Source organism: Epargyreus clarus, unplaced genomic scaffold, assembly GCF_041222505.1.
Source record: "Epargyreus clarus isolate Ecla_fem2 unplaced genomic scaffold, WU_Ecla_fem_2.2 ptg000024l, whole genome shotgun sequence".
Taxonomy (NCBI): Eukaryota; Metazoa; Arthropoda; class Insecta; order Lepidoptera; family Hesperiidae; genus Epargyreus; species Epargyreus clarus.
Window position 1 is genome coordinate 3020819 of NW_027332231.1, and position 17413 is coordinate 3038231.

The 17413-nt window shown below is 34.5% G+C and overlaps 1 protein-coding gene across 6 annotated transcripts in view; it reads left to right on the top strand.

The window, feature by feature from the left end:
- Positions 1-1521: 1521 nt before the first annotated feature.
- The window catches only part of Hil (peptidase hillarin), an 87604-nt gene continuing 71712 nt past the window's right edge, over positions 1522-17413 (top strand). Inside the window, exons 1-2 of one of the 6 annotated variants that reach the window (XM_073086578.1) lie at positions 1522-1823; positions 12981-13234. In XM_073086578.1, the coding sequence (XP_072942679.1) occupies positions 13085-13234 (150 nt within the window). In that variant the 5' untranslated portion in view covers positions 1522-1823; positions 12981-13084. Of the gene's footprint in view, positions 1824-2074; positions 2097-2382; positions 2506-12980; positions 13235-17413 lie in introns of those variants that run through there. The other 5 variants (XM_073086579.1, XM_073086577.1, XM_073086581.1 and 2 more) reach the window with 5 other exon arrangements.

The window sequence follows — 17413 nt, forward strand, 5'->3', positions numbered from 1 at the left end:
AAAATCTAGTTACAAAATAGAATAGGAAAATAGAAGAAAATTAGGATTTCCATACAAAAAGCAAAGTTTGAGAGTAAAGGAGATAACACACGAGCGATATTGAGCTAATACATGAGCAACGGTAGTCAGCGGCGGTCGCTGGCGCGGCGACGAACCCGATAGTTGACAGTTGCCGGGTGTCGCTGCTTGTCGTCGGCGACATGTTCAATCGGTAGCTGAAGGCAAGCGAAGAGGAGACAGTGGCTGGCGATTTGTTGACTGTCGCCGCCTGTCGCGTCGCTGTTTCTTTTCAATCCATTCAAGTTCTTTTTAATTCAAAGAAATTCATCTTCAATATGTGTGTCCACAAAACGAAACGAAATCGATATGTTGTATTTTATTACATGTAAAATCATTCATTGTTTCCCGAGATTCTCACATGTTATTTTTTCACTTCCTTGATGATTAATAGACAGCGAATCTCGACTAGGATTAGTTAGTAAGTAATTACATATGTAACTACATGTGTAGTTAATACAGCGTACACAAAACACACGTTTGTAGCGTGTAGCTTACAATTTCACAGATGCCACTCACCTATGCTGCTGACCGTAGCCACAAAACATGGAATTATGAGGCATATTAACTTAATTATAAGGGATATAATCCGTTGTTAGTGCACGGAGGAGCTCACATAGGTAGAGTTTACTTTCTCCAGCGGGCGATTTAGTTCGGAATGCCCGATGTACTGTCCGCGCCGCTTCTTCCACCACCGGTTGGCAAAGACTAAACAAGAGGTCGTTTAGTCAGTTAGATATAATATTTTTAAATAAATAATGACGAACCTTAAAAAATATTTGGTAGAGTGCTTGTATGAGTGTTTTTAACATTTTTTTTATATTAATACATAAAAAAATTAAAATAAAATAGTTAAGTGAAAAACATATATATCTTATCTCCAATATTTTGCTAGTAGGGTAGGGAAAGTTCAAAGGTATACCAATGTAGAGTTGCTTAGTTAGAGAATCTAATCCATACAGACAGGAACACTTCTCTAAGAAACCGAACACATAGGACTCTAAGGGTGTTGCAGGGAGCTGCTATATGGAGGGAGAAGGGCTAAGGCTCTGCCTCTGTAGCTATAAGTAGAGCAGAGTAGACAATGTAAGTTTGTCGCGTTACCTTCATATCAATATGTTTATGGAGAATGGTGAAATGGATTCATAACTTAACTTAAAACTCGCTTACTGCTGCTACTCGTAGCAACCTCGCACATTACATACAAAATAACTCGTACATTACTTAATACGTAATGTCACAGGCGTTATGAAATTCCAAACTATTCAATTAAACGAAGATACGAACACGATAATATATGACCTAATACTATATGACGTTCAAAATCAGTCAGTAATTCCCAAGCAGTCAATATCACAAAAGTGAAAGCCTCTCAGCGACTCCAAAAAGCACTCCATTAACACAAGCAATACAACCTGTTTCCACGAGCGGTTCTTTGTCGAGTTGACGCGGGACCGGCCGTAAACAATCGCGGGCAGTGCTCGGCCGGCCCCCGCGGACGCCGCTCGTGTGGCGCCAATCACCTGACACCTGTCAAAAAACCATAGACAAGATTCGTTCGTGCTTGTTTTTTTAAGTGTACCGTTTTACGTTTGCCGTTACGCGTGTGCCAGTGTTGTGCTGTGATCGGTTGTGATGGCGGTTCACCATCTTGATTAACACGTAACTATTTAGATCAAATGTGATGCTAAGTTTGTTGGACTATGTAGACAGTTAATCTCATATTTAAACAGGCAGAGATAAATATATAAACAAATACCTATAATGTACGTAGAAACTTTTTGTTTGCAACCTGCAAAACTAGTTTTATCAAAGTTGCAAATTACGAGGCGAAAAACAAAGAAGCTAAAACTTATCTTTATCAACCGTCTACAGAATTTAGACCCGCATTGCACATAAAAAAGACGCAGCCATTGTATAATAAACCTAAACTTGTTAAAAATACATTTTAAATTTTCAGAAGGCTTAAGTACACATGTAACCTTCGATTTAAGGTTGTGTTGATAAGCTGAAACATTCATGCACTGAATAACATTTAAGTAAGTTCTCAAGAGAACATTCTAAATTTAACCTTTTGTAACAATCAATACTATTTGAATAAAAGAAACAATCCACTACATACAATTTCGATTATACTATTCATTACTCTCTGTAAGAAACTTGAAAAGTTAATTTTATTTTTGTATAAATAAATTGAATATTTAAGCAATATGTAAAAACCGTTAAGCAGATAAATTTACGTTTTCAATCTATACGTAGTCAATACCATATCCAACATCAATATTTTTTAAATTGCATTCTAAAATCACAACCGTTATATTAATTGTATAATCTGCGTATAAAGCGAAACTGTTAATTTAAAAGAAATAGTTCCAGTAAATCTTGAACACCAATTTCCTACGCCATTGTATTTTGGTGGACAACCGCAAAAATCCATTAAGTACTCGGGTAGGTACAACCAAACAATAAATGAAAAAATGGAGTTCTTAAAGTTTTGCGATAATGAAATTATCACATAATCTTGAAAAAATTTAAATATATAAAAAGGACAGAATATAAAAATAAAACTTAGAACATATTAAATATATTATAACAAAATGTCATGCCAATGTATATTCGATTGATAACATCATAACAGACGTCAATCAATGAAACATTTAAAAAAAGAAAAAGTTTTCTCAACGTAACAGGAAAAGGATGTCATATCTTTCACAGATTATAAATAGGCAATATAACTCTCGTATCACATATCACAGATTATAAATAATAACTCAAGATGCAGTTACACTACAGCAGGTTACGTGAACCGGAATGCAAGCTGGATGTCGACGGTTTTTCCATTACTTTCCCTTGGGAACAAACATGGCTTTTTCTTTCAATTTAATTCCATTCAGTATCGTTGTACAACGGTTTATAGATGAATGGGGAATATTAATTGGTTAAAATATTCGCCGTGGACAATTGGTCGTATAAACAAGGTCATATTGGTCAGGTTCTATTGTCAACAAGATTATATTTAGAAGCCGAAAAGTCAAAGATTGATCAGCTGTCAATATGAGTTTTTGACGATATGTTCCAACAAAAATTATCCTTGTGTATGACCATTTATTTACTAATTTAAGCCAAACTATCAGAAGATTTTTACAAGAATTGCACACAACTCAAAAGTCTTTATAGATAGAAAAAAGATTTTGATGATTTTAAAATTCGGCTAAAATAATTGGATTGTTCGAAAAGTATATACTTACTTATTGATATCTAATAGATCGCTGCCTAGATTGTAAGCTAGTCAATTGTTAGATCTGTAATCAACTCTAGACAGGAATTAAGTCCTTTCTGCAGTTGGCCAATTTGAATTGAACCAGTTGAAATTTCAATCGTATAAATGTGTCCATACCATACTCAGCAGCTCTTAATTCTACTGTTCCTGTTAAACAAAAGTACGGCGGTAGTACCCCAGAGTCGAACCATGAGTTCTCTCCGTTAGCTCTAGAAGAGGAAACATAACAAAATAATATATCCAAATCCTAGTTTACCTTCGCAATAAGGTATGTGGGCAAACGGCATACCATTGCACAATAATTGACATGGCCAGATGTACGCAAAATGAGATCGTTAGTTATGGTGACGATTTTCCGCAAGCCTTACTTTGCGTTGCAAATGTTCCGGCATAAGTACGTATTTATATTACGAAATGACTAATGGCTGGGTAGTTTGTCTGTCCTCACACTTCCAAAATTAGACCTCATAATTCCAACGTCTGACTTTTTAGTCACGTGCTTAATCGAAATAACGCTTGTTTTAACGGGGAAAGAAATTTATCAAGGAAGCCTACAGGCCTAAGAACTTTGTAAAAATAGCTCTACCAATTCGTTACTAGCCAGTGCTCAACACAACTGTGATAACTTCTTCAGCGCTAGCAAAGCAAAGAAATTTTGATCTAATTCAAAGGGTATGGCAGGACCTCTTTCTTGCGACTCTCTTAACGTTCAAGAGCTCTCAACGCTCAACTCTACTCTTTCACAAACCGCCTTAACTTATTTTATAGAAATAGCAACGCACCTGGGACCAATTTTAAAGTTTTACACTTTTATTTTAACATGTCCATCCATAAGTGTCAGAAAACATTATCTTTAACTCATTTGAATTTTTGGCACTAAAAAACGAAGAATCAAAAACGTTAATATAAAATACGGTTCATTTCTTACACTTTCCCTTTACAACACCCTTATTACACAACAATAAGCAAATACGCAACTCATACTCAAATCACTTCTTTCGGTTTAGTATTTAGAGAAAGCTGCATACTTTTTCTTTGTTAGTGATATAAATAGAAGTGTAATTTTATAACCGTTTCCACTTCCATAACATACATTAAAATGATTTCTTCAATTTTTACTTCTGTAGCTTTTTGATGTTCGAAAAATGTAGTCAGTTTAATAATATATTTCGCTAGTTGCTTTAAGGAATTTGCGATTCTTAATTGTCCGATTTTTTATTATTTATTAAAGTAAGTAACGCTATAATCACACTCAGCTTGAAGTACACATTCTTCTTTACGTTTTTCCTACAAACGATTTACTTCAACGATAAAACGGTAAAACTTTTTTACCGTTTTGTCGTTTTTACGAAAACAACGTATTTCAACGTATTAACGTCAACGTATTTATCATTCCATATATTCGCTGTTATTACCATTAACATAAAGGATAAGTTGTTATAATTTAAGATTATTCTTTGGGGAAAAAGTATAGACAAAACAACAGCTTATACTTAGCGTATATGTAAAAAAATCTATACATACCCCTAAATCTTTAAAATGTATTTTGAAGTTGTAAAAATAAACGTTAGAATTACTAACGTTTTTTTTTAATTTAGCGACAGAAATCTACGTTTTTTATAGATTACACGATTAATTTATTCCCGGAAGCCTAATTCGAATAGGTCTACGGTTGACATACTCGTGACTGAAAAGTCATCGGAGTTCTCGATTTAACTATTGCAAAAAAGTAGGGTTTTGACCGACCCAATAAATATGCAACGAGATTAAATTATTCATTGTCGGTATCCGGATAGCTGGTGCGATGACTGCATGAAGGTCGTTTGTCTCCTCGATGAAGTAAAGAAATAGACTCCTAATTTTAATTATTTGGTTGTACCTGTCAAATTGTGACTGTTATTCAACATCTATTTTCTCAAATAACTCTTACCACGTTTAATACGTATTATTGTTTCATTATATCATGCACATTTCCAATCAATATGCAATCAGATAATCAGTGTGATCAATACGAAAAAACAGAAACTTAAGTCTTATTTATTTTTGGGCCTGATTTGTGTCCTAATAAAATCAGGTCGAGAATTGGTCCATAGAGAGAATATAGCACATTTTTTTTTTGTTTTGTTTTTTTTTTCACAGTAAACATAAATTTATCAAGAATGTTTCAGAAAAGGACAATTTAAAGTTTTACTAAGACGTTTGGACAATATTTTTATTTATAGATTAGGACTCTATATAGTGACTTAATCCATGTCTCTCATGAAAAGTCGAAGTGTCACCACATAGATTATCTAATATCTGATCCATACTGAAATAATTATACCTCTTTTATTTAATTTTCTGTAGAATTTATTCTAAATTCATATCATGAATATTCTAATAAAATATTGGTATTTTATCGTCATTTGTTAGATTTTTAGTGTTTAGGTGAATTTATTACACGTAGACGATAGATAGCCACTGTAAAGCAAATTAAATTGATTATAATTCGGAATTTAGAATATCAAAATACAACAAACAACAAAAACCTTAGCTATAGCCTTTTGTCACGTCGAAAAAACTCGTTTATCTAAAAATCGTAAAACAGCGTTACGAGGTAATAACTGCGGTAATAAATCCACCTGTTGCCAATACAAAGACGAAACGGTTCCATTGAGTAATACGAAGTAAAAGTAGTTTTTAAAGTTCAGCCTGTCGAACCCACGCGAAGCCCACGCGGACATAATCTATGGCCCATTGACCAATGCTGGCCAAAATCCTCACCTACTGATGAATTTCTTCAGATTCCAATACTGAGTTTTGGATCGCCGTTACCATATTACTGTCTCACGGCACGGGTCGCATTTCAGTTAAAAGGGTTTAGGGCAGTTTAGGCTATAGTCCAGATGGTAAGCTTTTTCGAATTGGTACAGTTCGCACGCCTTTGAGAATTTTCAAGAACTCTCAGGCGTCTAGGTCACACGATGTTACCGTTATAAAAAGAGATAATTAATTTCTAATACGCACGTAACTTTGACAAGTCAGAGGTGCCAAGGATTTGCACCCCAGAACACCATGTTAGAAGACCAAATTTCAGTCACTAACTATCAGTGGGTGATTTTTCTGTGTCAAAAATTATTTTGTCAATATTATATTGTGGCCTTAAAGTTGAGAAGACTCGGTATGTGTTTCTAATACGAAAAATGTTCAAAATTAGGATTTAAAATATAAAAAATCTGCATTTAAGCTATTTATTTCAAAAATCGTTTACCGATAATTAAAGAAGTACCCAATCAAATAAAATGCTAATATATTTTGTTTATTTTTGTAAAAATATATGCAACTAATATTAAGATAAATTATTTGCTACAGGCATCTTTATGACACATAGTAGGTACATACCTAGATATTATATGTTAGTATATATTTTATAATACTCACGATATTGGAAAGATCTTTTGTGATTTTAAAAAGATTTATATATTATTTAGAGAATTTATGCTTCTTTTTGAAAATCAGATCAGAGTGTATATATTTGTGTGAGGCGGATTTGCGTGCGGCGATGTACCACATAGTGTATTTATAGAATTTCATATTAGCTATTTTCTCAATTAAAATTTGTATAATGCATAAAACATAAACCAGAGAAATACAACTTCTTACATGCATACATAAGTACACACATACTTTCTTATAATAGTGCCTCCAAATACTTTAATATTATGCAAAACTGATTTAATTGGCTACTGACTTCTAATTTAAATAACGCACCAAGACATTATCTGCGTAATTTGCATTCAATGCAATCGTATGTATCGGTCGACAATGTTTGAAATTCGATTGTCTAATGCCTGCAATTGTCGTACTCGTAACATTCCATTTACTATTCATCTGATATATTTGTTTAAACAATTGATATATTCATTTTTAATTCAACGACACACAGTATAAATAATTGCAAGAAACAAAATAATCTAAATATATATAACTCAAGGTAGTAAGTAGACGTAGGCATCCGCTAATAAAGGATTTTGATCAATTCTACCCTCAAGGGGTTAATATGGGGGATGAAAGTTTGTATAAATCTTCTTAGTTAATAATACTCGAGTGAAGCCGCGGGCAAAAGCTCGTCTGATATATTTGTTTAAACAATTGAGATATTCATTTTTTATTCAACGACACACAGTATAATTGCAAGAAACAATATAATATATAAACTTAAAACGGACTACAACGTTCAGTTAGGTATTATTAAAGTTCATTTAAATATACTTTTCTCGCGTCCTTTTCTTCATTGTGACGACACGACACCGGCACGGAAACGACAACGATATACTCTTTGTATCAATGGCCTAGCACGATATATAAGCTTCCAAGCGTAAAGCTATTAATAAACATTTACTTAATCTTTCACTAAAGAAATAAAAATACTGATTGAAATAAAAAAGGCAAAACGTGCTAAGTAAGTCATGTTGTGTTGGTTTCGATAGAAAATAATAAATTGCTGCACGTGAGGTGCTATTAAGCTTGTGTCGTGCCGGTAACATGTCGTGTCGTCCCAGTGAAGAAGATCCCAATTTGGTATATATTGCGGTTGTCAATTTTTATCACAAATGATGTCATCCGAAGTTTCGCTAATAAAAATACAATTAGACAATCAAGACGTGATAGTACATAATTGAAAGTCTTGATTCCCATTATGTATCTAAAAGTTGATTCTTTTATTAATTTTTAAAATGATTATGGACAAAATGATATCATCATTTTAATATGTAGGCCGCATTAGCATAGCAATATTGCGTTTAGTCGAGAGATTTTAAGAACAAAAGCTAGAAAGACTGTGGCGAGGCAGTCACTGTATAAATATGTGATGCAGAGGATTCCGGATTCGAATCACGGCTATACAGCTATCAGTATTAAAGATAAATTTACATTTGAAGGTGGTAGAACCCTTTGTGGTTCGACTCCGGCGGCACCACCGCCACACCTATTTCTACCTAATAACAGCAGTGTAAGGCTCTGCTGTATTCCGGTTTGAAGGGTGTGGTAAGGGAGACAGACTTTTCCGAGGCATTCCAGCTTAGTCCTCAGGGGTAGCGGCGCATCTGTGGCCGACCTCGGGTAGGAATATCTAATCCTATCTGGGGCTGCATGCTCGTCTGCTACTCCTATATTATAAAAAAAAAAGATTTTTGTTCTGGGTTTGGTCTGGGTGTTTGTGTATTTGTGTTTATGGGTGTCTATGGCGTCCACTACATTACATTTTGTTTAAAATGACCTCTATAAAGTTTTAGCGTCTAGCGTTGTCTGTGACACCTTTTGTGTCCCAATGCTGTGCGCAGATCTCTATCCCTCGAGGAATATTGTACCTACAACATACCTACAATAGTAAAAGCCTACCTACAAAAAACTTACTACAAGTAAAACTTAAGTACCAAGTAGTACTTATATTAGTGAAGCCTTCAAATAATGAAGCAAATATAACATTCCACCACCTTCATATTATTTCCTGTGCATGTTTTGTTCACAGTGAAATTATTTAAATTTCTTCAGCAATATAAATACCAAATACCTCAAATAGCAAACTTTCTAGACGTTTCCTCAACGGCTAATGACTATCTGTTCGTTGCATATGATCATAAATATTTTATTTTCGCTCTACTTAATAAATGCATTTCGAATTACATTTACATGCTAATTTTGTGTCGGAAATTAAAAATAAATCGTCTGTGTTAAATTTTATAAATCTGTGGTTTTAAGTGCTTTTTAGTGTTTTAATATATATTTCCATGAAAAAATTGTATTAAGAACCATATTTTTTATTTAAATTTAATCCTAATATCGATCTACTTTGTAAACCAAACATCTATTAAGGATACTCCAAGTAGACTAGTTTTCTCTCCATGTAAAGGATCATTGAATTTGTGATTGCCTTCAAATACTATTCTTATTATCTATTTTTATATTAAAAATAGTAGGAAGTGAGCATGTAATCCACCTGATGGTGCTTAAGTGATCACTGCCGCCTACAGACATACATAATCACAAATAAAATAAATAAGAAGGCATATATGTCGTTCAAATTCACTTAGAAAAATTTCGTTCAATAAAAATTAAGCAATTATATTTGGTGGATTTGAAACACACACATGCCTGTTGGAAAAGTACCCTAAGGCTGGCCACAGTTATGTCACTGCGTATAACCATACATAAGTATGAACCATTAGTATTATTCGCTTTAAACCACACCCTCACTAAAGATTTAAGCAACAATAGCTGGCGTATCAAAACTAATACAATTTTTGCAACAGTTACAGTTGGTTGCAAATCCCAGGTCTTGACCAATACTAATGGTATCAGTTGGTCGAGTTGGCGTGAGTGGGTCACATTATAATATATATTGCACGTTATGAAATGTTAGAGCGTTTCATAATCCCATGTTTTTTAAGCTTTTCCGCTATGTTATAATTATTATTTATGGGTTACAAATTTGAATAACCTTTTCTAAATTATTATCCCTCCTTAAGGTAGAACATAGAGTGGACCAGGTCACACGTCCTGCCACAAAAAATATGTTTTTTCAAATATGCCAACGTTCAAAATTTCCAAAAAAATGTATTCAAACTTAATGCTGGAACAAACTATCACTTTTACTTAATTTCATTAAAATCGGATGTGGTTCCGTAGACTAACGTGTAAAAACACATACACATTAGTCACACGTGAGTTATCCTTACTAATATTATAAATCCGAAAGTAACTCTGTGTGTCTGTCTGTCTGTCTGATTGTCTCTTCTTCACGCTGAAACCACTAAACCGATTTTAATGAAATTTTATACAAAGATAGTCGGAGACCCGAGAAAGGACATAGGATAGTTTTTATCCCGGAAATCCCACGGGAACTAGGGATGGCGATATAAGATCGATCAATCGGAGAATCGATCTTTTTGACCTAAAACATCGATTATTTTAATCGATATTAGTAAGGATTGAATCGTAAACTATGCATTTTTAAAGTTACGAATCTACGAATGTAAACGAAGGTACGAATCTTCAGTTTTATATATAGTATATGTTATTTTATTTTCTTTTAAACGCAGGCGAAGCCGCGGGCAAAAACTAGTATTTAATAAAATTATATTTACTAAGTTTGAAGGTGATAGATCCGTTTGCGTTTCAACTCTGGAGGCACCACTTAATTTACCTAATGACAGTCGTTTAAGCGCTACTGTTTTCCCTTTTAAAGGGTGTGCTAAGGGAGACATATTTATTCGACCCTTTCCAACTTACTCCAAATCAAAAAAACTTAGTGATAAAAATGAGGCTAACATTTAAGATAACAAACAAAAATATAAAAGCTTCTCCCATGTTCCTACAAGCTTTTAATGCTTTATGGAAATGAGTCTGCTGTAATGATAATTTTATTCATATTATCTAAAAGATGCTTTTTAATATTAACTAAATCAGCCCCATAAATTGCTTGCTTAAAAAATAAATAACATTTCATATAGAGATAAAAGGATTTATACAAACAAATAAATAAAATCGTGACCTCAAAATGCCAGTTTATATATTCATGTGAAATTATATATGCATCGCGCTTTTTACTCCACCGCAGAGGGTAATGTTTTTCGACTGTATTCGACTGTCGATATGTATGTATGTACGTATGTGTCCTTCTTTGAAGACATCTATAGTCCAAGCAGCTTAACGGATTTTGTGTACCATAATTATTATGAGGTCTCGTTAGAGTCATCTAACCTACGGGGATAATATGGGCAATGATCTTCAACCCATTACTGTCCCACTACTAGGCACGGGGCTCAGAAATACTCAGAATGAGAAGGATTAGGCAATAGTCCACCGCGCTGGCCAAGTGCTAATTCCTAGACTTCACATACGTTTGATTTTTTTTTTACGATTTCTCAGGTGTGCACGGTTTCCTTACGATATTTTCATTCACCGTTTAAGCAAGTAATATTTTTTTTTTAATACGCACATAAATTTGAATAATCAGAGTTGCGTGCCTGGGATTTCAACCTCGGACCCCTCGATCAGGGGTCCGAGTTTCTTAACCACTAGGCTATCACTGCTTATTGTGTTAGATATGGGCAACATTATAGACAAAATGTAATATTATTAGACAGTCGAATTTTTTGTTTTTATAATAATGACTTGACATATCGATAACAATACGCCAAATCTGTAATGCCACAAGCGATTATAAAGAAAGTCATTGATTCCAAATTAAAGAAAAAATTTCCCAAATAAATATTGTTAAGGTGTTAATTTATTTACGTGTGAATACGCATACTTCTAATCTGCTGTGCAATCGAGTAATTAGTGCCTGTGGCTATCTTTCATTGTACTTATTTGCCTCTCTCCGGTTAGCCGCATTCATTGTGTCGGTAAATTACTTAATTGTCAAGTTATAATCAAAAATAATTGTATGGTATGATCTTTTGGTATTGCTCTCAAAAGAGTACAGTCTAGTGTAATTAATGATGACTATAACATTTTCCAATAAAGTCCTGTTGCTTCTTATATAGGATCCCGTCTTGCGTAATAGAAAAGCATTATTAGTCTTCAGGAGTGATGTATTTTTTTTTTTTTTATAATATAATAGTAGCAGACGAGCATGCAGTCCACGTGATGGTAAGTGGCTACTGCCGCCCATGGACATCTGTAATCAACCCCAGGTAGGATTAGATATTCCTACCTGAGGTCGGCCACAGATGCGCCGCTACCCCTGAGGACTAAGCTGGAACGCCTCGGAAAAGTCTGTCTCCCTTACCACACCCTTCAAACCGGAACACAGCAGCGCTTAACACTGCTGTTATTAGGTAGAAATAGGTGTGGCGGTGGTGCCGCCGGAGTCGAACCACAAAGGGTTCTACCACCTTTAAATTAGAACTCCTATTCTACATAGAGGTGGACATCTATAGGTGGCCACTTGTCATCAGATGGACTGCTCATTTACTTGCCTTATATTTTCTATTTATTTGCCTTTCTACAGACTTAATTTTATGTCGTAACATTCAATAATACAATGCACCTTTTATGAGACACATAGATCGAACTGTTCTTGTATCTATAAATATAATTATTCCTACACCAAGCATACGTTTACCATTAAAACAACAAAAGTGTTAGGGAACATTAAAATTAGACGGTGTTCCCCTATGGAAGGTGTCGGGGAGTAGAAGGGGCGACTTCGATCAATAAGACCGCGTGACCACTAAAGCAGTTTAGAACGGAAGGTTCTTTCACATAATTCTTAAGTAACCGCAACGTGGTAGTTGCTAGCCATAGACAGTTAAACGTTTTCCAGATATAAAAATAATAAAAAGATAAAAAGTTTTACATGAAGGTACTTTAAAGTTTAAATTGTTTTTAAGAATATTTATAATAAGACACGAGTACCTACTTAGCACGACTTATTACATAATAATTATAACAAATTTACTAGCATAAATTTTAAGGTGGTAGCAGATTCAATAAAACTGTAATAATAAAGTGCAAATTCCAAACGAAAAATTCTAAAAATCATACTATCGCCTTTTCTCAGTGAAATAAATTAAATTGCAAAACAAAAAACAAACGAACGAATCTTGTTCATTCCCAACATTATCGTCCATCAGTTGGTTAAAAAATCTGTTCCCAGGCGATTCGGCGCGATACAAACGTGAAAGTGCAAAAACAATGGCGAGCTAGTCGGGGACAAGTGAAAAGTGGAGTGTTAAGTGTTGAAATGTGTGTGGTGTAACCATGTACCGGCCGAATTTCTACGAGAGCACCTGCTTTAGGTGCAATGAGATCGTGTACCAGGTGGACCGGGTGGGTCCGCTCAAGGACTTCACGTTCTTCCACAGCGGCTGCTTCAAGTGCGCGGTCTGTGGGACCAAGCTGACGTTGAAGGTATGTTAGTTTTTGTTTCGAAAATTTATTGGTAGAACTCTATTGACGTTGTTGCAAGCGAGCGTCAAAATACTACCATCATATCAGCCTTTTTGCCTGATGTTCCTCCTGTTGAAGATAGGCCGTCCATGATAAGACTCATAAAGTAGTACACAATACTTCGTAATTCTATGGTTTTGATCGTCACACCTATTTCTGCCTTATAGCAGTGTAAGTGTTGTTTTACGAATAGCGTTGAAAAGCTGGTTCCTTTTTTGAGGCTCTATCTTAATCAAAATAAAAATCATATTCCTCAATAAGTATCAATATATTACGGAAATATTTTTTAACTTGTACGTGTTGATTTCCAAATTAATTCACTAAACCCAAAAAAGTGGTAAAAATATAATGTACCCGTGTTAGTTATTTTGCCATCGTGACAATTTATAAAAATGATTTTTGACTGAACCAGCAACTCATTAAAAATCCATACGTGTATTAGTACATAGATACATCAATTCGCGATAATCACAAAGTCATTTATTACCGCTAACACGTTACGTAAAGATTGTAAATTCGCTGAGAGGCTGGGCAAGGTCGTTCAAATGCCAGCACTGGAATGTCGCGAAGATACGAAGGCCGACATAACTTGCTCTCAATATCTACTCATATCCCCTGTCCATCTACCTACGTTGCAATTACCAGTAGGTGGTAGAAGTAGGTGTGATTGCAAATAAAATTCTAAGTAGCCGGTTTTTGATGTTTGCCTTGACTGGGATTTGCGTTTGGCCCAATGTTGGACAAGTGGATATGGACAATCCATTTGGCCTTCCTCAATCCTTTGAGTAGCTTATTCAGGGAGGCATTAGATCAATTTCATCCTAAAATACCGTTCGTAAGCAATCAGCTTTACAATCAGACGACTCCTCGCTTGATTACTTGAACCTTTTAAAGATAGTAGTTTTTTTCGGGTTCGATGGTGGCACTCTCACCACCCCTCTTTTTGTTTTATAACTACTGTGTTAATCTTTTTTTGCTTTAAGATACTATATTTTTTGTGTTTCGATGATGACACTACCGTCAGGACCGATTCAGTTTTTTAACAACTGTGTTATTCTAGATTATCTTTAGCGACATAAAAAGGCTCATTTATGTACAAAAGACGTTCCATATTAGTGCTTTGGGTTAACAGCGCATCCAAAATATGTGACCATTACGTCACACGAATCATCTGAGATAAGAAGTATCTGTAGTTTTTTAGCATCCAATACAAACGTACAGTTGACAGAGATCAAGTTAAATATTGACCCGTCACTAAATATTTGGTTGGGTTCGATACTGCCCTGTTTAAATAACAAATATTGATTTTGACCTATTTGTATGTTTGCTAACGAAGTATACCGTACATGTTTACGGTCGAGTATATTTCATTCAATCGAATGTTTTTAAAACACTTTCTATACACATATTCCCATGCCAAATGGCACAAATACGAGTAGGTTTACAAATATGTATTATAAATATCAAAACACGCGACAGATATTGATCATTTAAATATTTGTATGACCGGGGACCGAACCGGAATCCTCGATCAGGACATGTAAGCTATTCTGTAAGGAACATACGAGTAACCTCCAATTTTACTTCAAGAAAATATTTCTTGTGCATACCAATTATACCCGCGCTAAGATCGACATCGAACTAAAGGCTGACTCGACGTAGAGCTCGACATCGAGCACGACCAATAATCGTAACGTTATTCAATTGCTCTGCTAGTTCTATACAACGGTTGCCACACCCGATAACTAATTAAGATAGTCAACTCATGTATAAGTTAACAAAGGTGGTATAATCCTTATTGGTTTAACTGTGGCGGCATCACCTATTTCTACCTAATAACAGCAGTATCAATTGAAATGTTAAGGAAGACATACTTTTCCGAGGTGTTCGAGCTTAGTCCTCAGGGGTAGCGGCGCATCTGTTGCCTACCTCAGGTACGAATCTAATCTTATCTAGGGTTATCACAGATATCCATGGGTGACAGTAGCCACTTACCATTTGGTGAACTGCATGCTCAACTACTACTCCTATATTATAAAAAAAGTTACCCTTTCATTGAAACGCAGCAGAATTAAGTTCGCCCTTTGTAACCACTAGGTTTACAATAAAGTTTAAATAAATAAAACTTCACATTAGACATGAGTGTGACAGTGGTACCTCCCCGAAAGCCAAACAATGCTGTCGCATTCACGTTCCAAAAACCACGTAAACACCAGTAAATGAAACAGTATTATTAATTAAACAGAGCACAAAAGTAATTCAATCAACGGCCGCTATGATTAATACAATGTAAATAATGGAACAGGTAGATCAGATGGTGACTCACTGTCTTTGGTTAATAACCTGAATCACTCCGTTATGTTATTGTAACTGTTGCGAGTTGCTATGTTGTTTTATTGTTCTTGCCGAAACTGTTTTAATTAAAAGAATTGATATTATGATGTTATGTAAGGAACACGGTTCAGGGAACAGGGAACAGGGTTCAGGGAACTTTTTTAATTGGAATAAACATATTTTTTTCGTAGATTTTTTAAACAGTAAGTCTACTGATATTCTGTAATCAGCTCTACTTCTACTTGATATCTCATGTAGTATTTTGCCCTTTAAACTAGAGAACAGATATGGTTGAAATAGCTGCTATAAGCCAAAATAGTTGATAACGGTGTCTGCATAGTCAAAACACGGAAGGTTGTACCACCTTTACAAGTCTATAACATTCTTAATAATCTTGCTAGATGCAAGACTAAAGATAAAGTAAGATAAAGTTACTTATTTACTTTAAGTAACTCTAGGTTTCTAAATTATTGCAAATGTATATTATTATTATGTATTTTAATCTAGCTATACTTCTAACTATGACCCAAATAAGTACTAAATTACATTACAATTACTCAATAACTACAGCAAAATGTCAGAAAATTGAAAAGTTGATTTATCAGGCACGATATTAACACAGTTATAATCGAGTACCAGAACAGCGGACATAATAGTGCACAAAGTAGTAGTGAATAGCATTTAATATGATTTCATTGTCCAAATCAACTGAGCGTGTCACCGACATTCAGTGTGCCTTTTATAATTTGAAAACCGAGACCCCTATTTTATTAGATTAATATGAAAAACAGTCGTGATTCGACGGCGCGAGGCGATGGCGTTATTGCCACACCTTTTTTCTTATAAGTAGTATTATTTCTGATTAAAATGCAGTAACGATAAACTTGCGTATACCGAATTAAATCCTAGTACTTAAAACAAAGTATTTTGATCAAGGGAACTCAGTTGTGATTTATTGGCTTTAGGCTTCTTATTCTATTCTTCAGTTCCTAGTATGAGTTTTTACGTTTTTACAAAAATAACTGTTTTGTATTTGTTTACGTATTTCCCATGCATTTGCAATAAGTTATGATACAGTCCGCAATGGGCGCTGTTTGAAAATGTATGCGTAAATACGTAAACAAATACAAAACAGTTATTTTTGTAAAAACGTAAAAACTCATATTAAAGGTACAGGAATTTGTTATCTACGTATAACGATTTGACAAAAGATAACTAAAAATCAAATGCATTGCAATTCCATTACGTCTATCATTATTTTCACAGAACTGTATTATTTTATACTTTGTATCCTTCAAAATTTTATATTGTCTATTGATTTTGTTATATTTTGTATTTATTTAGGTATTTATACTATAAGCGACAAACAAGTACGCAACCCACCTGATATTAAGTGGCCTCTCCCATTTATGAACATCCGTTCCCGACCCTAGATTGGATGGGATACCTATATCGATAATAGACGCATTAAATCTCAGGATAAACATGGAATACCACAACCATAGATTAGTAAATACACTGTAGTGTTGTCGCAGGCTCTTGTATATTGACCACAACACTTCGCCGCCTTGAAATTGAATGAAGTCACAAACGGCTTATTAGTAAGTTCTTTTTTTTAATTCTTGACAAATAAAAACATTTTTAGAGGAAATTTACGAATAAATAACTAATACTGCGTAATTTACTTAATAATTATTTCAAATATTTGAGGGACATTTTAGCACGGAGACGTGGCAAAACTTTTTTACGCAACTATTTCAATTCTCAAAACTGGGTACATTTTCTTGTTAGGAGTGAGTAATCTTT